General features: G+C 41.3%; 1 protein-coding gene across 1 annotated transcript in view; it reads right to left on the bottom strand.

Annotated features, from left to right (window-relative positions):
- Window positions 1–267: 267 nt before the first annotated feature.
- Window positions 268–22,928, bottom strand: part of LOC119411572 (ankyrin repeat domain-containing protein 13B) — a 26,692-nt gene continuing 4,031 nt past the window's right edge. Inside the window, exons 4-10 of the mRNA XM_037678526.1 lie at window positions 21,583–21,647; window positions 17,366–17,502; window positions 15,502–15,659; window positions 13,488–13,676; window positions 12,084–12,250; window positions 6,269–6,345; window positions 268–1,013 (exon numbers count right to left, since the gene is read on the bottom strand). Of these exons, the coding sequence (XP_037534454.1) occupies window positions 812–1,013; window positions 6,269–6,345; window positions 12,084–12,250; window positions 13,488–13,676; window positions 15,502–15,659; window positions 17,366–17,502; window positions 21,583–21,647 (995 nt within the window). The 3' untranslated portion in view covers window positions 268–811. The remainder of the gene's footprint in view (window positions 1,014–6,268; window positions 6,346–12,083; window positions 12,251–13,487; window positions 13,677–15,501; window positions 15,660–17,365; window positions 17,503–21,582; window positions 21,648–22,928) is intronic.

Below are 22,928 nucleotides of genomic sequence, written 5' to 3'. Positions count from 1 at the left end.
CTTACTCACAGCAACACTAGCATTGTCCCTTTAACAGTTTGATTAAACACGGAGAGTGTAGTTAGTGCACCAGTGTTCATCCGGTAGTTTGTTTTTTATCAGACGGGATAAAACATGACATCACTTTGTGCTCAAACTCATCACCAACGTTCATTAACAGTCATATGTGTGGTCCACCTGCAGGCTAAATACAGTACACATTGATTTGGTGAAAAATTATTAGAAAAAAGAAAAGAACACAATTTTTTTGTTTTGTTTGTTTTTTTCATTTTGTTTTCATTAAAAAAACGAGGAAGTCTGATGGTTTGTTGACATTCATCATCTCCACACCTCTGATGTTGGCACTGCTCCTTTTTAAACGACCACAAAGAAAACCCTGATGGAAAGGGATTGGTGTGTGCGTGTGTGTGTGCGTGTGTGTGTCAACGCTGGAGCAGGAAGTTGGCCTTACACGTTGTGTTTTGGTGCAGAGAGCTGGTTTTGAAACATAATTGCAAAGAGATATTTTTTCTGCAAAAGCATTCCACTAAGATTGAACTGGATGTGTTGTTGTTTGTTGTAAACTGGCATGGCTCAGTAACGTACCATGGGGTACCCCTCTGGCTGTTTAAAGGCCTGACAGCTGCATCACCGTATGGCTTCGTAGGAAAGTTCGACCAAAGAAGACGGTAGGAGAAGAGAGAAGCGGGGGATTTGATCATACAAACCCACAAAACAGTTTATGTGCTTTAAGTTGTAGAGTAGCCATTTGTCTTTTCTCCCACATGTCCTCGGTTCAAACCCCGCCCCCACCCTCTGTCTCTGCAGACTCTCACTTGTCCATCAGAGACAGCTGGATAATGCGCTGCAGCTCCTCCTCTTCCTGCCGCCGCCGGAAGTCTGCTTCCTCCTTCTCTCGGGCAGAGATCTCCATGGCAATGCGCAGCTGCTCATTGTAGCTGCAGGTGGGCGGTGGCTTCTTGGAGGGGGTGGAGCCTATGCTGGAAGGAGGGTGGGGCTTGTTCTGGGGGGTCCTGAGCAGAAACGATACATGAGTTTAGAGCACCGCTGTACAGATGAAATAAAAAAAAAAAGAAGTTTGATCAAAACTTTCACAGATAAACTGAAATATGGAATGACAACAACAGAAAAACATGTCTACGAAATATTTGGACCATAAATAAGAAAATAAGTGTTCAAATCAAGGAAGTCCTGATTCTGAGTATCAGAGTATTGGAGTATCGGAATATTGGAGTACTGATCACTAATCTGAATGGAAGTAGCTGCCACACACTTCCTTCTGGTAGGTTAAGCTTATTTCTGCCTTTTCAGCTACTTTTCAGCTATTTTTTTGTTAATTTCACCTTTTTTTTTTTTTAGCAAATTTACTCATTTTTGTGAAAATTTCTGCTTATTTATACCTAATTCAGCAAAAATGTGTTATTTCTGCTTTCTTGTGCTAATTAAGGTTTGTTCTTTCATTGCAGATTCAATTCATCATGTTTTTTTTTTCAGCTAATTTCAGCTGTTTTTCAGCAAGTTCTTCAGCAATAAATATTCACACTGCATTTTTGTAGGAAATACAATTTCTCTAGTCTGAAATCCTCAGGTGGGTTTAGGCCGTGTTCTTCTCACATGTTTGTTCTGTTTTTAGGACCTTTGGTTTTCTTCAGTGTCACCAGTGTTTGGTTTGGTTTTAGTTGAATAAAAGTATTTTCTGTCACTGTTTGACAGTCAGAGCTTCTGTCAGACTATGTCCACAAAGACTCTGAGTTCAAATCATTAAACACACTCAACATCAGATTTTATCAACTGAAGCGTCTCCTTGTTTGTTTTTGATTAAATACGTATAAAGATTTGACTGTTTTAATTGTTATTTTCTCCTTCACAGAAATCTGAGAGTGAAACTTGAAGGGGTCACCTGATCTGACACGAGGTTCACGAGGGGGACGAGGACATCTGATGCTCAAACCTGACTGTTTCAGAGGACAAACTGGAAGGACAACAAAGACAAAATAATAAATCAATACAAAACACACAAGGATTAAAATTAAGAAAAGGATAGAATAAATGAAAGAAAAAATTAAAGGCTATATTAAATAAATAAGACTGTATACAAAAAGACAGAAAGAATATAAAAAAACATGAACAGGACAAAAAAATATATGTTTTTTTATTATTATTAATATTATTACATTAAAATGTAAAATGGTTTGTACATAAGCATTAATATTATTTTATACATTTATAGATTTGATCTTTTCTTTAAATTTAGTTTAGGCAGTTTTGGGATTCCATACTAAAAGGTAGTTTAAAAACATTAACTTTTTTCTGAAGCTTTAAAACACTAAAAACTTGTTTTGATAGATGGGAAATAATTTAGCACAAAGTTGAAATCATGAGGACATGAACATTTCAGAGACGTTTTTTATAGAACAAAGACTCATAATTTACAGTATGACATTTATAAATATCTGTTTTTCTGTTAAGCGGCACGGTGGCGCAACTGGTAGAGCTGCTGCCTCTCAGCGAGCAGGTCCCTGGTTCAAACCCCGGTCCAGGGGCCTTTCTGTGTGTAGTTTGCATGTTCTCTCCGTGCATGCGTGGGTTTTCTCCAGGTACTCCAGTTTCCTCCCACAGAACAAAAACATGCATGTTAGGCTGATTGGTAACTCTAAATTGTCCCTAGGTGTGAGTGAGAGAGTGAATGCTTGTTTGTCTCTATGTGGCCCTGTGATGGACTCGCGACCCGTCCAGGGTGTACCCCGCCCCTCGCACAGTGATTGCTGGACATGGGCACCAGCGATCCCCATGACCCAAAATGGAATAAGCGGGTAAAGAAAATGGATGGATGGATGGATGGATGGATGTTTTTCTGTTAACAAACAAACAAACCCATAAAATAATGCATCTGTAAAACAATTCAGTACAGAGTACAGTGATGCACTGGATCTAGTAATCTGTTAAATACATGTTTTAACTTCAGAGTTTTAAGGTAAATGTTGCTGATATGTCACACTCATAGCAAAGTGTGAGAGAAAAAATGGACCTTAATTGTCAAAACTGTTTAGTCTGACTTGGTGTAAAATTTGAACCATGAAGCAAAAAATAAATGACCAGAATCTGTTTCAAACTTTCTAAGTATTGTAAGGAATTATTGGCAGCACGATGGCTCAGTGGTTAGCACTGTTGCCTCATAGCAAGAAGGTCCTGGGTTCAATGTCTTTCTGTGTGTAGTTTGCATGTTCTCTCCGTGCATGCGTGGGTTTTCTCCGGGTACTCCAGTTTCCTCCCACAGACTAAAAACATGCATGTTAGGCTGATTGGTAACTCTAAATTGTCTCTAGATGTGAGTGAGAGAGTGAATGGTTGTTTGTCTCGTTTGTCTCTATATGTCCCTGTGACGGACTGGAGACCTGTCCAGGGTGTCCCCCCTCCTCTTGCACAGTAGCTATGTTTACATGGACATAAGTAACCAGATTAAACAGCCATTCAGAATAAAAATGTGTCATGTAAACGCCCCATTCAGATTATTCTGAGCTAATTCAGCTCAATCCAAATGAATTTGTAATCCGAATGAGAGGGAGGGTTTATGCCGATTCATACTCTGAACGGTATGCATGTAAACACTTAATCTGTTCATTTTTTTTTCCGATCGTGGAAAACTGACCTGACTGCGCATGTGTGACCCATATCAACCTCATGTATTTCCACCTGGCTAGATGGTAATATGTCAGGGAAGCAAAACTGGTCGGTGAGCAATGCAACATTTCTACTAGAAACTTTGAAAGAGATCAAAATGATCTGTATTACCTGTAGGGAGTGCAGTAACGTCTCCACGTCATTAAAACCTGTTGCAGGTCCATTTTGGGTGCTCAGGTTTGTTTACGTTTATCACGGAAGTAGAACGTCTTCTTCTATGTTTTTTTAAGGAGAGTTTACCACTCTGCACATGCCAGTACTTCTATTCAGAATAAAAGTCCGCTGCATGTAAACACTCGTCGTGAACGGATTGTTAACATGTACTGTAACATTGTATGTAAATGATACATTTGGATTATTTAATCCAAATATATTTCAATCCAATCAAAGAATTTGGCACGTGTAAACATAGCTAGTGATGGCTGGACACGGGCACCAGTGACCTCCGCGACCCGAAAAGGAAGAAGCAGGTAAAGAAAAAGGATGAATGGATGGATGGATGGGTTTAAGCCAGTTATCTTTCTCACTTAACTTACCTGACAAAGCTGAACCACCAATAAAATGTTGAAAATGTAATTAATTCTTGTGTTTATGACTCAACACTACTGAAATGACGGGGGTATAATCTGGCCTGAGGGACATAAATAGGTTAAGGCCATTATGTACCTGGGGTATAATCAGGCCTAGACCCCAGGTATAGTCTGGACTGGGGAGTATGTGTGGCCTGTTACTTGGGCTTGATGACGTTTGACAGGGTACACTGTGGGTTTGGGTGAACTTGATGTTCTATTGCTCCACCTGCACAGTTCTCACAGTGGCCTGATGTTGGAACCAGTGGGTCCTTAAGGATAACCATACATGATCATTCAAGACAGTCCACATCAAGGGAGGACTGTTGTTTTGTGTACCAATCATTACAAAACCTTATCTGGTCCTGCCACCTGGACACAGGGTATTGTATCCTTTGCAATACTCTGTGTACACCCAGAATCATGTCTTGATGAATGACATCAGCTGGACTACAAGTTTACCATCTCATGTGTGAGCTGCCAGTAACTCTAGAGCTGTGTGTGGAGGGGTGGCATAGCAAGGAGTTATAAAATGATTATGAGTGGTGTTGTTCTGGTTCATCGTGATCTCAGATGACTTGTGTGAGTACATGATGGTGATGAGGGGAGAGGACCAATCCTGTCAATGTTCTGGAGAGACACCCTGGCATTCTTCCTGGCATCATGGTGTCTTAAGCACATTTACAAAACATTTAAAGACAGGACTTAAACTCCTGGTTGTGTCAGTGTGATTTCTAAATGAACTCAAGTGGTATGGGTGTCTGAAGTCAGTGATGTGGTACCAAAGTTGTAATAGTGGACATGTGGAAAGGTAAACCGGCTCTGCGACTCATGGATGGGATGTAATGATGGCATACAGTCTGTGCAGCCATAAGCAGATTTATTACTGAGGATACGATGCACAGAGACTTTGTATTTAGTTGAAAAGTTTGGGAAACCACTAAGAGAACTGCTAAACTTAGTTCATCCATTGTGTTTTGAAAATGACTCGATGGAGACATCCTTCACACGTTTGTGGTACTTCACGGTGGGTCGGCTCAGTGAGGGACTTGTGAACAGTCAGAGGCAGATTAAAGGCTGACAGGTCTTTGAGAACATTTTACTCAACTGTTCAGTGAACAAGCCTACAGTCTATGACTTCAGGTCACCTGTGGTCATGGGCCATAGGACCCTGACAGCATAGTGACTTCATGTGTCCATGTGTTTTCTACAAAGACAGCCCTTTGGTACAGTCCTTCATCAAAACATCCCCCATCCACGTAGCACGTGTGTTCATGGACCGAAAGCATCACAATGAGATCCTCCCAACCAATAAACCAAACAGGCTCAAATACGCACTTGATTACTTCTAACCATTGCTAATCTGCCAGATCTCGAGGTCCACATTGACTGTGGGACTTGATACCCTCAGGGTAGGAGTTACCCTGTGTAGAAGAGCATAGTCTTCCAAAATAATAATAATTTAAAAAAACACATAAAAAAACATACATTGCACTAAAATGTGTCTGATGAGTTCCCTCACTTTTGTTTCAGGATTATTTAAAGTTCGTCTCACCAGTGATGACTTCATTCACTGGTAGTTTGTCGCCAACAACAAAGAATGGCTTAATAATCTCGTGGTTTTGGCACTCAAACTACAGTTCATCATCAGGACTGTTTGTAAAAGGAAACAGAGACGGGTCAGCCACTCGTCTACCAACAGGGATGACAGATAAGGACAACGGGCTAAAGTTAACGGTGGCAGCAGGAAACCCCCCCATCCACAAACACAAAGAGCTGAGAGGAGGAAAGCAGGATGGATAAGATAATCGAGTGGAGGAGGACAGGATGTGAGTCAAGGATGGAAGGAAGGAAACACAACAAGAGAGGGAAGAATAACAACTCACAAGTGAGAGGAAGTCAAAAACCAGGAAATGAAGATTTAGTTTTGTAAGGCTTTTAGCTCGTTTGAAGACAAAAGTCCATTTTATTTTATCCACTTGTTTCAGATGCTCCTTAAAACTCAGTTTACTTCTTACCTCTCTACACGACTGGGGTCGCAGGCCAGGGGGTGCGTTCCTGGCTTGCTATTGGTCAACGCTTCCCAGATGGTCACCTAGACACAAAGAGGAGGCAGAACAGGAAGTCAGGGAGCGAGTGCAGGAAGGGGAAGGACGGAGAGATGGAGGGGTTTCTGGAAAGATGAATTACTCCCTCTGTGTGGGCAGTTTTCCTGTCAGCGTGTGTTAAAGTACCACACATGCACACGCACACACAAAGCCATCCAGCTGGCTCCAATATGACTCATGAACTGAAAGTGAAGTGGATCAATGCTCTGGTTTCTTGGTAAACACAGATTATTAATAAACTCTGAGACGTGCAAATACACCCCTCTGAACAACAATTTCCTGTTCTAGTATTTGCATCAGAAAAATACACGTTTTACACAAATCAGCTGAAAACTAGGGAGACTGTGGGTGTATATTTAAAAGAATTCCTGACAGAGTTGCATATCAACCGCTGCTCTTCACGCCACTGAAATCATCTTCTGTTGAAAAATCACAGCGTTGTGGTAAACTTTGAAAATAATGTGACGTATGAGATGTCAGTGATGTTAAAGAGTATCAGCAGCAAACACCAAATTTTAGGTCAGCATCTGTAAGTTGTAGCCGTTTTTGTGTTTTTAAGTTGAGCTGGTTGTGGCAGCCATCTTAAATTGTGTTGACGCCAAAAGTTAGTTGCAGATGTTTATCCAAGGACAGCTTTGACTAAGAGTCTGAATGTTTTGAAATCCTTCACTCTATTTAGATCCGTTTTAGTTCCGTACGTTTTTCAGCACGTAACTCATCCCTCAGTTTTTGTTCTATTTCAATAATTCATCAATCAAAACGTTCAGCTCATTCAGGACATTCCTGCTGTGACTTTAGATATTTGTGCTATTTGTACTTTTTTATGTACATTTGGCTTTGTCTGCCATGTTTTTTTTCATTGAAACTGAATGGAGCTCTCTTCACATCCTTCAAATCCTTTAGCTGTTTAAAAATTTTACTGCTCACTTCAGCTTTTCTTCTGGTTCAGCTTTTTCAGCTTCTCTGTGCTACTTTCGGCTTCCTTCGGCTTCATTTAGCTGCTTTCTGCTCATTTCAGTTTCTTTTCAGCTTCTTTTTATGCTAATTTCAGCTTTTTCCTGCTGTTATATCTACTTTTTAAGGTATTTTTCAATTAATTTCAGCTTTACGCGTTTGCTTCTTCTAATTTGAGATTTTAAGTGATTTTATTCAACTACTTTTCTGCTAATTTTATCTGATTTGTTCTCTTTTTAGCTTTTTCCTGCAAATTTCAGATTTTTGTGCTCCTTTTGGGGTTTGTTAGTTTTGCTTATTTCAGCTAATTTGGGCTTCTATCACACTCTTTTTAGCTTCTTTTTGCTAAATTAAGAGTTATTTTGCTACTTCTGGCTCCTTTTTGCTAGCTTCAACTTTTAGTTTAAATTTCTTTTTTTTTGTATTTTAGTTTCACAGGGTTCAAAGGTCAAGGCCACAGGTCAGCTAGTTTTAATGCTCCATTCCCCTTCTTTTGGCTAATTTCAGCGTTATCCTGATCCATTCAGCTGTCCTGTCAGCTCTTCAAATTCAACTTGAATTAACAGTTGAGCGTTAAGATAACATAAAACTTTATTGATCCTACAGGAAATTGTTGATGAAACCTTTTCAGCAGTTTTCAGCAAAAATCATTCAACAATAAGTATTCGCTGCATTTTTGCGAGAAAAGTAATTGATCTAGTTTCATTAAAATTGATCACAAATTTGAAGAGAAATTTTAGCAACAGACAAAGTACTGTTCATTATTGCATTTCAGCAGCAGGTGCAATAAATCTTCATAGGTTCATCTTAAAAATTAATCCAAGTCCAAAAGGATTTTCTGATTGTGAATTTATAGAAACTGTAAGAAAAGCTGCCGAGTTTGACTTTAACTGTAAATGTTGGAGCGGTAGAGTAATCCTCTCACTCTGGACCTGCTTCCTGCTGTACTGTAATTAAAAGTCTCATCACCTCTGTCAGCACCAGATCTGACGCCGCTCCCACCATCAGCCTTTAACCGTACGGTACAAATCCTCAGCAGGAACCCCCATCCTGTTCCCTGCTCTTCTCTAGCTGAGCTTGTCTCTGACCAGTCTTCCTGAGCCTATTTATAGCTCTGTCTTTGTATCCCAGAAAAAAGTCCATCAGGACCAGGATCCCTGAGGTTCAAAGAACGGACCAGGATCTCTGGGGTTGGACTCTCTTGTAAATGAGTCCTCGAGGCTCAATGTGATTTATCTGTATAAATAAAGGTTGAATGAAAAAAATTAACCCCTAAGGACCAGGATCTCAGATGTCAAATCTCAGATGTCAAAACATTCCTGATGCCTCCTTGCATCTCTATGCTGACGACACAGTTGTTTATTGCCGAGCTAACACAGTTGCTAAGGTTTTCCAGCGTCTACAGTCTACATGTGACAACATCCAGTCAGATTTGTTCTGTCGCAAACTGGTGCTAAATGCTGATAAAACCAAAGGGATGCTATTTTCTAACAGGAAGCTGGTGCCAGCAGTTCTTCCTCTAGTCTAATCCACACATGGTGTTCCTATTGAATTTGTGGATTCTTACAAATGCCTTGGGATTTTAATTGATGCACATCTCTCATGTTGAAAGCTTGATAAAGAAACTGAAACTGAAACTGGGTTTCTTTTCATAAATGGATCTTGTTTATCTTTGAATGCCAGAAAACACCTTGTAGCTGCTACTTTCCTACTGGCCATTGATTATGGTGACACTATTTACAAAGTACATGAATGTTCCTGCCAGCTCCTTGCAGATGTTGGATGCTGTCTACCATGGTGCGCTAAGATTCATAACTGGTTGTAACTACCACACCCATTACTGCACTCCATACTCCTTGGTCAGCTGGTCATCATTATCTACACGTAGGCTCTCACACTGGTTCATTTTCATCTATAAATCTGGTCTGTTGCCTTCTTTTAGCTCCTCTAACATGTCACACACGTCGTCAGTGCAGTTACAGCGTGCGCTCTCAAGGATTCATTACATGCAGTGTCCCCTCAGTGCACACTGAACTCGACCTTTTCTTACTCTGCTCCTGTAACCTGGAACACCTTGCAGCAAGAACTGAAGCTGTCCACCTTGATCTCTTTAAGGGATTTTAAACATTTGATAATGTCAATAGAAACATCAAAGCAAATATGTTCTTGTTTTTTTGTATTTTACTTTGTTTTATATGGCATCTTGATTTGACAGTGTTTACAACTTCTTTTATTTGATTTAAATTTTTTGTTGTTGAATTATTATTGTCTACTTTATATGTTATCTGTCTAAAACAGGTCTCTCTTGTAAATAAGTCCTCATGACTCAGTGCGACTAACCTGCATAAATAAAGGTTGAATGAATGAATGACTGAGGAACAGCTTCTGCCCTGAAGTAGACTCATAAATCCCTAACCAGGATAATGAATGTAAGGAAAAAAATCACTGTAATGCCACTTTAACTGGTGATATGTGACTTATCCATGCTGCTGATCTCATGCTGCTGATTATCTCATGCTGTATTCATTCATACCCATCTGCTCACGCAGACTCATGTTCAGGCTGCTGTTATTACGCCGTGTTGTTTTACATTATTAATGTTTAGCGTATATCTTAGATCCTTGTACTGTTTCTTTTTACACTTTATATTTTTGCTATTGTTGGGTGTAACTGGGACCCTGAGTACACAATTTCGTTCCACCTCATGCACCACATGTGATGTGAATGACAATGAAATTGACTTGAACTTGAACTTGAAACTCGGGGGTTCAAAGACAAGAGCATTAACGGCCCTGAGCTCCATCTTTAGGTCTACAGTATATGATCTATCCATCCATCCGTCCACCATCTGAGTGGCTGATCTGCTATCTTTGTCACAGCAGAAACTCGGTATTTTATACTTTTATGTTTTTAAAAGACAATAAGTAAATTACTTAAACAAATAAAGGAAAGGGAAGTCTGGGATTGTCATCATTATATGTTACCATACAATGGTGAAATTAGTTCTCTGCATTTAACCCATCACATGTGAAATACACCCAGGTGGAGCAGTGGGCAGCTATGTAAGCACCCAGGGAGCAATTAGGGATTAGGTGTCTTGCTCAAAAACACTACATGTGTGAATGGCTGGGGATCGAACCTGGGACTTTTGTGTACCAGATCTACTGCCCTACCTCTACACCATCATGGCACTTTGCTGGTTTTTGTTGTTAGTGAGAAAGTGAAATAACTCAGTTTATCAGAGTGTGTATTGTTTTTGGTCCAATGTGTTGTTGGAAACATGGCAAGTGTTCGTATGTGATGTGTGTGTGGGTGGGGGTGGGGGTGGGGTGTTGCGTGGCTGAGTGTGAACCAGCAGCTTAAAGCCATATTATCTGTTTCACAGGCCTGCCATGTTGTATTATTGAAGCCAGAGTCTGTGTAGTTGGTATGTGGGGCTGTAATCCATGTCCAAATACTGACACACAACCACGATGTGGTTTTTAAGCATCAAATTAACAATTACCACTAAACATGTAAGCAAACAGAATGTTTGAGCATACAGCCTCGAGGTGAGAACTATCTGACCCAACAACAGTCAACAAAACCACTGAAACAAATATTTGAGGTGTATTTAAATATTTTAGTCAGGGAAATTATGATACAGTTGTTTATTGTCGAGCTAAAACTGTTGTTAAGGCTTTCCAGCTTTTGAAATCTGCATTCAACAACATCCAGACAGATTTGTTCCGCCTCAAACTTGTCCTAAATGCCGACAAAACCAAAGGGATGCTTTTTTCAAATAGGAAGTTGGTCCCAGCAGTTCTTCCTCCGATTTTATCCTCAAATGGTGTCCCCATTGAGTTTGTTGATTCCTATAAATAATGGGGTATCTTGGTCGACTCACATCTCTCTTTTAAGCTCCATGTGGAAAACTTGATAAAGAAACTGAAAATTAAACTGGGTTTCTTTTTCAGAAACAGATCCTGTCTAACTCTGAATGCTAGGAAACGCCTTGTTTCTGTGACTTTCCTTCCCTCCATTGATTACGGTGACATTATTTACATGAACACTCCTACAAGAACCCTGCAGATGTTGGATGCTGTCTATCATAGTGCACTAAGATTCATAACTGGCTGTGATTATCGTACCCATCACTGCACCCTGTATTCACTGGTTAACTGGACATCATTAACTTCACACAGACTCTCTCACTGGTACATTTTCATCTTTAAATCACTTCTTGGTCTGTTGCCTTCATACATCTCCTCCTACATGTCTCTGCGTGAGTGTAGCTACGGAGTGCGCTCTCAGGACATTATTACCTGCAGTGTTCCCTCAATGAGGACTGAACTAGGCAAAAGGGCCTTCTCCTACTCCGCTCCTGTTTCCTGGAATATCTTACAAAAAGATTTGAAGCTCTCGACCTTGACCGCTCTAAGTGTCTTTAAGAATCTGTTGGACACCTGGCAGGGTCCAATGCAGACATGTTCCTGTTTTTAGTTTTCTACATTTGTCTTGGAATCTAGCTGGTTTTTTTGTTTTGTTACCTTTTCCTTTTAGCCATCCTATTTGTTAAAAAATTCCTCTTCTGTTTCAGTGGACCTATACTTATACTGCAGTTAGCCTACGGGGGGGCGCTCAAACTGCTGTGGCTTCAACTTTCAAGTTGTGTTCCTGTATCTAGTTATTAATACACATTACGCTGTCGGTGTAGACTTTTTAAAGGATGGAAAATGTCAGTGTGTGTGGCAGCTAGCAGAGCAGCCGAGGACTTCCTCAGTCAGGTCACCTGATCGTACTCAGATCCGGCCTCCAGCAGACTCTGCTGTATCGCAAACTGCAGCAGGTCTTCCTCCTCCTCCCCCCTCATGCTGTCTCGCTGTTTGCCTCCTTGCATGGTGTACCTGGGCGGGGGCTCGAACACACACGGGGGGATCTCTCCGGCTCGGCACGACACTGTTTCACACGGGAAGGGGGGCAAAGGGCAAAGAGATGGGAGGGAGTGTTATTTACAACAACAAAATAACTTAACAAACTATTCAATATGAGTGCTGTCACAGCACTGATGCTGACAGGAGCAGGGAACAGGTCCTTCACAGCTGATGAACAAATAATTTCACTTACCCCCAGCTTAGAGGCAAATTTAAACTGAGATCCAGAATAAACTAGAGAAATTGCATTTTATGCAAAAATGCAGTGTGAATGCTTATTGCAGAAGAATTTGCTAAAAACGACTGAATTAACTAAATGCTCACAAGGTAGCTGAAAAGGTAGAACGAGCTTAAAATGGCACACGAAAGCATTAAAAACATGTTTGCCCAATTAGATTGAAAGAAGCAGAATGTAGCACAAAAAGTGGAAATTATCTGGGAAAAAAAGCAGAAATTGGCTAAAAATGCAGAAAGAAGCTTAAATGGCCAGAAGGAAGTGGAGAGAGCACAATTGTGCCCAATTAGGCCCAATGAAGCAGAAATTTGCACAAAAAGTGGAAATTATCTGAAAAAGAAATTTGCAAAAAAAACCAGCTGAATAGTAGCTAAAGAAGCAGAAAGAAGCTTAAATTACCAGAATGAAGTGGAAAGAGCACAGTTGTTCCCAATTGTTGAAATAACACAAGAATAAAAAATGTATGGAATAGATAAAGTAGCAATAATAAATATAAACAGGATCACAATAGTGTGAATGCTTAATAAGCATTTACACAAAGAGCAAAACCATGGAGGAAAAGCCTAAAATATAAAACATCACGTTTTTAAAGTCTTTGTCAGAATATCACCTGCTGTCATCCACACCAGAGTATGTTAAATGAGTTATAAACTTTCTCACAGAATGACCAGATCTCAGTGCTCAGATTATGTGTTGGAGATGACTCAGCTACTACCACACCAGATGTTAGCTCAGTATCCATAAGACTGAGTTATGACTGTTTATGTGCTAATGTCAATTAGCTGAGGCAGCCATCTTAATTCAGACTGACTCTAAAGGTGTTGTTATAAATAGTTGTAAATTCAATGATTAACGTCTGAGAGTGCCAATAAAATCTGTGACTGATGTGATATTTTGCTAACAGAAACAAAATCGCACCCGCAGACAAGTAAACCATTTCATCGGCCGGCGATGAATCTGTAACAGGACGTTCTGCAGTTGAGACTGATGGAGGTGGGTTGGGCTGTTTGTGGGAGTGGGGGCTTACTGGTGGAGCTGGAGCTGGAGACGCTGGAGGAGTCGCTGCCTGGCGAAGCGGTGCCTGTCCTCTGGGTGTCCCTCTGTCCGTCCCCATCTATCCCGATGTCGTTGTCAGAACGAACCCCGGGCCCCTCCTCGCAGCCGTTCAGGTTGCTGAAGGTGATCCTGGCGTTCAGGATGTGGTACAGAGGAATCTCTGAGGGGAGTTGGGGGTGGGGGTGGGGGGGCAGATGGATCATCAGTGTCTGTTTCACTCCGTCTCTCACATCATTTTGTCTCTTTCATCTCACCTGTTTACTGCTGAGTCAGCATTCACTCTGTAGTTTTACCGTTCATCGTTTCTGCTCTATCATCTTTCTGTTCTTCAGTCAAAGTGCTCCGGCATACTTTGTGCTACTTTTTTCTTTCAGCTGCTCCCTTCTTCAGAGGTCACCACAGCAAACTAAGTCGCACGAAGACTTGGCGATTATTTTTACGCCGGATGCCCTTCCTGATGCAACCACAGACCACCGAGCTACCACAGCCCTCTGTGTGGAGCAGATGGTGGGGGTTAAGGGCCTTGCTCAAGGGCCCAGAGTGTGGCAAATGAGGGTGGAGGCAGGTGTGGGTGTTTCACCTATCCCACCCACATTTTGATGTTGATGGTACCAGGAGTTGAATTGGCGATCTTCTGATCACAGACCCACCTTCTCTAACCTTTGCACCACCACTCCCACACCACTCCCATACTTTCTGCTATTTTAACCATTTATATAACATAATTTTTCTATAGGTGGTGCAGAGGTTAGAGAAGGTGGGGCTGTGATCAGAAGATCGCCGGATCAACTCCCGGTACCGACAACATCAAAATGTGGGTGGGATAAGTTAAGCATCCACATCTGCCTCAACCCTCATCTGACCCACTCTGGGCCCTTGAGCAAGGCCCTTAACCCCCACCATCTACTCCCCTGGACGCCCTAGATGGCAGCTCTCTGCTCCACACAGAGGGCTGTGGTAAAAATAAATAAATATTCCAGAATTTTCTGCTCTTTTAGGAAAAGTTTGCCATGACTTTTAGTTTATGTAACTTTTACGCTTTTGAATTATTTAACTTTATTTACCTAAAGCATCTTCACTAACCCGTCCATTCAGATCACTTCAATTCCTTAAAATAAATAAATAAATTATCTGATTCAATAAAGCAACTCTAATCCTGCCTTTTTTTTTTTTTGTTTCTTTGGGTTTTCAGTTAAAGTTTAGCTAAATTTAGATTTAAGCTATGACTTTGATACATATAGCTTTTAGCTACTGCTTGGCTAACTGAAGCTTTTGTTTACAGTTTACCAAATTTGGCATTTAGTTATAAATTTTCTATATATTGCTATTATCCAATAATTATCCAAATTTGGCTTTTAGCTAAAACTCAACTATAATTTAAACCTTTAGCTAATCTGTAGGTAATTTTTACTAATTTTAGCAATTAGCAACAGTTGTACTATTTACATAAAGCTTTTAGCTATCACTTTTCTTAATTGCAACTTTTAGCTACAACTTTTCTACATATAACTTTTAATTATTGTTTTGTTAACTGCAGCTTTATATTTACAGTTTAGTAATTTTTTTAGCTTTTAGCTACATGTTTTTATATTTAGCTTTTAGCAACTTATTTAGTAAATTTATCTTTTAGCTATGATTGTTTTAACTGCAGCTTTTAATGACAGGTTAGCAAATTTTAGCAAACATTTTTCTTTATTTAGCTTTCAGTCACTAATTAGGCACATTTATTTTTTTCACTAATGCTTGGCTAATTTTAGCATTTAGCTACTACTTTTCTGTTATGACTTTAGGCTACATTTTTTCAGATTTAAGCCAATTTTAGCTTGTGTTGTGGTTGTTTGGATTTTAACAATTTATTTAAATCTGTAATTTCAGCAAAGTTATTCAGCCCATAGCATTTACGGTGGACTTTCAGAGAAATTGGGATTGTTCTGAGTTAATTGTCATTCTCTCGTCTGGTTTATCAGCCAAAGTCTGGCGCTCACCGATCTTGACGGGGAAGCCAGGTGGTAGCCGCAGCGTGATGAAGTCGCGCAGCTTGGCGAACAGAGCGTTGGAGATGGCCATGAGGTCGATGATGGGCACCACTTGTTCTGCCAGGGACAGAGGATGGGACTCACACAACCACAGCTTGGTTTTAAACCTGGGAACGAAAACACAGAGTGAAGAGACAACGACAGAGTTTGTTGACCAACGCCGTCTGTTTCTAACTTCTGCATAATCAAAGACGTTTGCGCCCTCGATGGGACAGTTTCTTGGACAGAGGGACAAAGAGACATTGATTCCATCAGCTAACAGCGCCTGTCCACAAGCTGCTGACTCATGTTCAGACCCGGTACGATCAATTGTTATTGTCTAATTGGAGCGATAATGAAGAGGCGACAGAGAGGCAGCTCTGCCTCCTCCATGAATTCATCCTCATCTTGTCCTGTCGCTTTTTATTTACCAGCTGAGGTTGATGGAAACAGTAAGTGATAAGGACAAACAGATCGACAGTCGGAGGACGACGGGACACGTCAGACAGGCTGATGAGACAGACTGCAGCTGCTCAGACACCCATTAATGCTTTAGCTCATTGTTCCATTTCATTTAAAACCTTGGACTCCTCTATGTTTCGCTGCCAGAAGCAACATTCTGTGGTTTTACCTGTTTGCATGGGTTTGTTAGCAAAATAATTCACAAACATGGATGGGTTTCTATGAACCTTTGACTAGGTAATAATTCAATCCACAACTGATTAACTTTTGTCAATCTAATTACATATGGCCACCACAGCTAATTGATACTAGCCAAAATTATGTTTCATTCAGCTGTTCCCTCTTCAGCGAACAGCGAGTCATCCTCCTCCACCTCACTCTGTCCTCTGCATCCTCTGTCCTCTCTCCAACTTCCTCCATGTCCTCTCTAACTGCATCCATATATTTCCTCTTTGTCTTTTTCCTGGCAGCTGCATTTCTAACATCCTTCTACCAGTATACCCACTGTCCCTCCTCTGGACATGTCCAAACCATCTCAGTCTGGCCTCTCTAACTTTATCTCCCAGTTATTCAGCCTGTGCTGTACCTCTGATGATCTCATTCCCATCACTCCTAAGGAGAACCTCAACATCTTCCTTTCTGCCTCTTCCAGTTCTTTCTCCTGTATTTTTCCATGCCTCTGTCTCCAGTTCATATACCAAAGATGGTCTCTTGTAAACTTTTCTCCAGCCACTCCACCCTGCCTGGACTCTCTTCTTCACCTCTTTACCACACTCCCCAATTTTCCTGGACTGTGGACTCTAAGTACTTGAAGTCCTGCACCTTTGTGACCTCTGCTCCTTGTACACATATACCCTGGTTTGTCTCGGCTGACTTTCAGTAACATCTTGCAACATTACATGAATGTGCATTACGTTATTTTTAAGGATTGACCAAAATGGCTACAACAGCATCATATACCAATATTTGATGATTTCAGTCTAAAACTCTGGTTTGACAGGCAGTGAGCAATGTGCACTCCTTCAATGGCCGCTAGACCTTTATCCTCTGCAGGATTCCTGGAATTCACATTTTGTAATTTGGATTTACTGGTTTGCAAATAAAGTGCTATGACTCATCCATCTTGAGCTGTGTGGCAGACTGCAGAGGTCTAAATGCTCCAGTGCACCAGCTTCGAAAAGCCTTCACTCTGGATTGATAAATACGTGTTTGTCCCCTTCAGTCACCTCAAGAGTGCTGTGGTCAGCCGTCATGGCTTACAGATTTTTACACCAACTATTCTACGCCCATCATCCTGTCAGCTCTGACACTTTGCCGTAAGTTTTCAGGGGTGACTCTGCTGCATGTGCGCCTTCCTGTCAGTCGGAGTCACCTCTGGGTCTTGGTGGTGAGCTGGCACGGGTGGCCAATGTCCCTCAGCATCTGCATGGTGCCAGGGTTGAAGTATTCCTCGGCCGTCAGCGCCGCAGGGTTCGTCACTGCCGGGGTCGACATCTGAGTCACCAGAGCCTGGGGGGAAGTAAGCAATGAATGAATAATGAATGTCTGCATAACAACCAAGAATTATTTAAGGATGCAAGTCCAAAAAATACAAAGAAGAAATCTGTATGTCATGAGTAACTTTGAAACACTAAACACAATGATGTTCTGCTCAACCACCAATAGCCTCTGGAGTCTTTTGACATCAATACAAAGTAACCCAAATTAGTAAAACAAAAAAGTATAAAAAATCTACTAGAGATAAATGGGATTTTAGCAGAACACATAGATAGTGCAGCACTCTTTGGAGCTCCACCGCTCAGGTGAACATCACAGCAGAAACATAATTCAAAGTTTAAACGGGTCACAGAAAGTTGTCTGTCGGTTGTTTGGCTGTACTGACATTTTGAAATGTTATGATTTTATACACATTTTTACTGCCATGGCTCTTTTTGTTACACATACATAAATGTCTACATCAAACTGTAGCCATGGGCAGCACAGTGGCGAAACTGGTAGAGCTGCTGCCTCTCAGCGAGCAGGTCCCTGGTTCAAATCCCGGTCCGAGGGCCTTTCTGGGTGGAGTTAGCATGTTCTCTCCGTGCATGCGTAGGTTTTCTCCGGGTACTCCGGTTTCCTCCCACAGACCAAAAACATGCATGGTAGGCTCAATGGTAACTCTGAATTGTCCCTAGGTGTGAGTGAGAGAGTGAATGGTTGTTTGTCTCGTTTGTCTCTGTGTCCCTGTGATGGACTTGCGACCCATCCAGGGTGTACCCCGCCCCTCGCACAGTGATTGCTGGACATGGGCACCGGCGACCCCCGTGACCCAAAATGGAAGAAGCGGGTAAAAGATAATGGATGGATGGAAATTGTAGCCATATTTGTTTTCTTCCACATTGTGTGTTTCCCTCTGCTTCAGGACTGCAGCACTGCTTCGGGTACGTATTGCTTTCATTGTCTGGTGTGACCTCCCACTGTGCAGCAAAAACTGCAACTAAACGTTTCCAATAACTGCTGATCAGTCCTGCACACCGGCTTGGAGGGATTTTAGCCCATTCCTCCGTACAGAACAGCTTCAAGTCTGAAATGTTGGGGGGTTTCCTCACATTAACTGCTCACTTCAGGTCCTTCCACAACATTTATATTGGATTAAAGTAGGAAGACATATCTGCTTTTGAGTGTTTGTCCATCCATCCATTATCTTTACCCACTTCTTCTTTTTCGGGTCGCAGAGGTCACTGGTGCCCATGTCCAGCAGTCATTGTGCGAGAGGCAGGGGACACCTTGGACAGGTCTCCAGTCCATCAAAGGAACACCCTGGACAGGTCTCCAGTCCATCACAGGGACACCCTGGACAGGTCTTCAGTCTATCACAGGGACACCCTGGACAGGTCTCCAGTCCATCTGTTAAAAAGGTCTAGATTCTAAAAAATCTGAAGGACCAGATGAACTTCCACCTTATTTCTTAAGGCTGGCTGCTCATATCATCACAGTCCCTGTGACCCACATCTTTAACCTGTCCATAAGCCAAAACTCCATTCCAGACACTTGGAAAACAGCCTTTGTTCTTGCTTTGCTGAAGGGAGGTGACCCCACCTCACTGAACAACTATCAGCCAATCTCTAAACTCCGCATTTTAGACAAGGTTCTAGAAAAATTGATCAATTCTCAAATCAAAAATTACCTGGACTCATTTAACATCTTACCTCCACATCAATCTGGTTTCAGGAAACAACACAGCACAACGACTGCTTCACTGAAGGTTCTTAATGACGTTGTTGAAGCACTGGATGCTAAGGATTATTGTGCTGCACTTTTCTTAGACCTGTCTAAAGCTTTTGACACTGTGGATCATAACATCTTTTGTCATACGCTCTCAGAAATTGGTTTCTCAGAACACACCATTGGTTGGTTCTCTAACTGTCTTTCAGATTCGGAGGCAATGTGTTCAACATAATGGTCCTTCCTCCAGTTATTTAACAGTCAACAATGGTGTACCACATGGCTCAGTCTTAGAACCCACCGTCTTTACAATCTACATAGGTAATGTAGTCAGAGCATCCCTGATGCATCCATACATTTCTATGCTGATGACACAGTTGTTTATTGTCGATCTAAAATAGATGCTAAGGATTTCCAGCCTTTGCAATCCGTCTTCGACATTATCCAGTCAAATTTGTTCTGTCTCAAACTTGTCCTAAATGCCGATAAAACCGAAGGGATGCTTTTTTCAAACAGGAAGTCCGTCCCAGCAATTCTTCCTCTGATTTTATCCTCAAATGATGTCCCAATGGAGTTTGTTGATTCCAATAAATATTTGGGTATCTTGGTTGATTCGCATCTCTCTTTTAAGCTTCATGTGGAAAACCTAGTAAGGAAACTGAAAGTTAAACTGGGTTTATTTTCCAGAAACAGATCCTGTCTAACTCTGAATGCTAGGAAATGCCTTGTAACTGTGAGTTTCCTTCCCTCCGATGACTACGGTGACATTATTTACATGAACGCTCCTACAAGAACCCTGCAGATGTTGGATGCTGTCTATCATGGTGCACTAAGATTCATAACTGGCTGTAACTATTGTATCCACCACTGCACCCTGTATTCACTGGTTAACTGGACATCACTAACTTCACGCAGACTATCCCACTGGTACATTTTCATCTTTAAATCACTTCTTGATCTGTTGCCTTCATACATCTCCTCTTACACGAGGGCAGCAGTGGCTGAGTGGTTCGAGCAGTTGTCCTCCAATGCAAGAGTTGGGGGTTCAAATCCACCAGCAGTCACATGGCAAAGTGTCCCTGGGTAAGACACTGAACCCCTCATTGCCTCCGATGCGTGTCCTGTCGGTGTATGAATGTGATAAAGTTCTGATTAGTCTCTTTAGAATGATTTGTTCAATTAGCTTTTTAGAGATCTAGTAGAGTGCTGTAAAAATGGGTAAATTAGGACTCAGATTATTATAAATAGCTTTGAGTGTCTTGATAAGATAGAAAGACGCTATGTAAGTACAGTCCATTTACCATTTATGTCTCTGCGTGAGTGCAGCTGTAGCATGCACTCTCAGGACATTATTACCTGCAGTGTTCCCTCATTGCGGACTGAACTTGGCAAAAGGGTCTTCTCCTAATCCGCTCCTGTTTCCTGGAATATCTTACAAAAAGATCTGAAGCTCTCGACCTTGACCTCTCTATAAAGTGACTTTAAACATCTGTTAAGTTCCTTGGAAAAACCAATGCAGACATGTTCCTGCGTTTAGTTTTCTACACCGCCTTATAATCCAGCTGTTTTATCGCTATTTTTCCTTTTGACTGTCCTTTTGTTTGCCATTTTATTTTAACTTGTTAAAAAATTAATTTTGTATGCATCTTTTATGATTGTCTATTGTTGTCATTGTTGTAATCACTCTATGTTAAAAAAATAAAAATAAAATAAATAAAATTCAGGCCTCTTGTAAATGAGTCCCAGAGGCTCAATGGGGATTAACTTGTATAAATAAAAGTTGAATGAATCACAGGGACACATAGAGACAAACGAGACAAACAACCATTCACTCTCTCTCACACATCTAGGGACAATTTAGAGTTACCAATCAGCCTAACATGCATGTTTTTGGTCTGTGGGAGGAAACCAGATTTCAGAGAAAACCCACACGCACAGAGAGATCATGCAAACTCCACCCAGAATGGCCCCTGGACTGGAATTTGAACCAAGGCGACCTGCTCGCTGAGAGGCAGCAGCTCTACCAACTGCACCACCGTGCTGCCCTGAGTCTTTGAGCAAAATATCATAAACTACTGGATGCATTTTAATAAAACTCTCAGTAGGTAATTGTTGAATGTGAATCTACAACTGATTCATTTTTAGTGTCAGTTCGATTCAACATGGCTGTCACAGCTAATCAAAAGCACAAACACAAAGTGGCAATATCAGTTTCACAAATAATGAGCTTGACTTTGGTGCGAACAGATCCCATAAAATCAATGTTTAAAACTTTGGTGTGCAGCGTTATGTTTTTTATGATAATCTAAGACGGTCACACATCAGTGGGCTGAGACGTGAGAAAAACCCTGAGGTTTTCTGAGATGACATGCACTTCTCACTCACCCCGTTGTTTGGGCCCATGTGCTGCTCGGCGATCCCCAGGAAGTTCTGCAGCGGAGTCCTGCCACCTGCAGAATCCAGTTGACGCGGGTCAGGTGTATGAAAGCAGCCGGTCCCCTCAGTTTGACACTTGTGACTCCTGCTAACGTTGACTCCTCAGTAAACAACCAAGGCATCATCATCTCCTGCAGGGAGCTGTCAGTCCTCAGTGGTTTGTTCATAAAACCTCACTGCACTGAGTTAAAGCCGTTCTGATGCACTTTCCTTATCTGATTCCACAAAGATGCTTTTAAGCAGCACAAGTGGACTTCCTCTAAAATATCCTCGTTAGAAGATGTTAATGCAAACTTGACACAATTATGAGCTAGAAAAAAGGGAGGAAACCTCCCCAATCACCCTGACACAGTTAGTTCTGACCAAAGGTTTCAGTAATTTAAAGTTAATAATTTATTTTTTTGACCCTACAAGTCATTGTGGGGTAAAGCAGGGGGTTGTCACATAATAAATCCAACTTCCATGTTCTTTTTGTTAAAATAATGATGTCTGTGTGCTGTATGTCATATTAAACAGATCTGGTGAAGAGCATTTATCTCAGTTTTAAAGCTATCACCCGCCACAGAAAGGTGGACATTTAAAATGGCTGCCACAGCTAAGCAACATCATCAAAGACAAAAACAACTCGACCTCAGTCAGTTTTATGGAAACTGAGCTAAGATTTGGTGTGACAGTAGCTCAGAGTCATCCCCAACACATGCTCTGTGTGCTAACACAACTCATTAGATCTCATACTATCACACTGTGCAGAAACGGTCGCCACAGTTTTAACCACTTTCTCAAAGTGTAGAAATACTCCTCTCCTCAGCAGAAGACATGATGTCTGTCCTCATGCGCTTTAGAGGACAGAGACAGAACTAACTGGAAGACTCCCAGCTTCAGCAAAAAGTGAGTTTTGTCATGGCCTCAACGTTTAACTTTATAAAAAGTTGAGAACTCTCTCAATCAATGGAGAAATGCGCAAAAAAAATAATTCAAACTGCATCAGAAAACCAGACGTATGTGAGTTTGTGCTGAATTTATAATCTGAAGTCATGCCCTGCGTGCACCCTGACTCTTTGTTCTCCTGCCTTGTTTTCTCCTCGGTATCCATGGCAACAGCCCAAAAGGTGCAGCTCTTTTCTGTCCGGGGTGGAGGGCAGCGTATCGAACAGGTTCAGGGTGGGAAATATGCAAAAGTATTTATTTAGTACATTAAAATGTGACAGCATCCAGTTACTTTACAGCGACTGATCAGAGAATATATTATTATTATTATTATTATTATTATTATTATTATTATTATTATTATTATT

This window comes from Nematolebias whitei, chromosome 6 (genome assembly GCF_014905685.2).
Source record: "Nematolebias whitei isolate Nwh7 chromosome 6, NemWhi1, whole genome shotgun sequence".
NCBI lineage: Eukaryota > Metazoa > Chordata > Actinopteri > Cyprinodontiformes > Rivulidae > Nematolebias > Nematolebias whitei.
The sequence above is the reverse complement of the archived record's forward strand: the minus strand, read 5'-3'. Positions and strand labels throughout refer to the sequence as shown.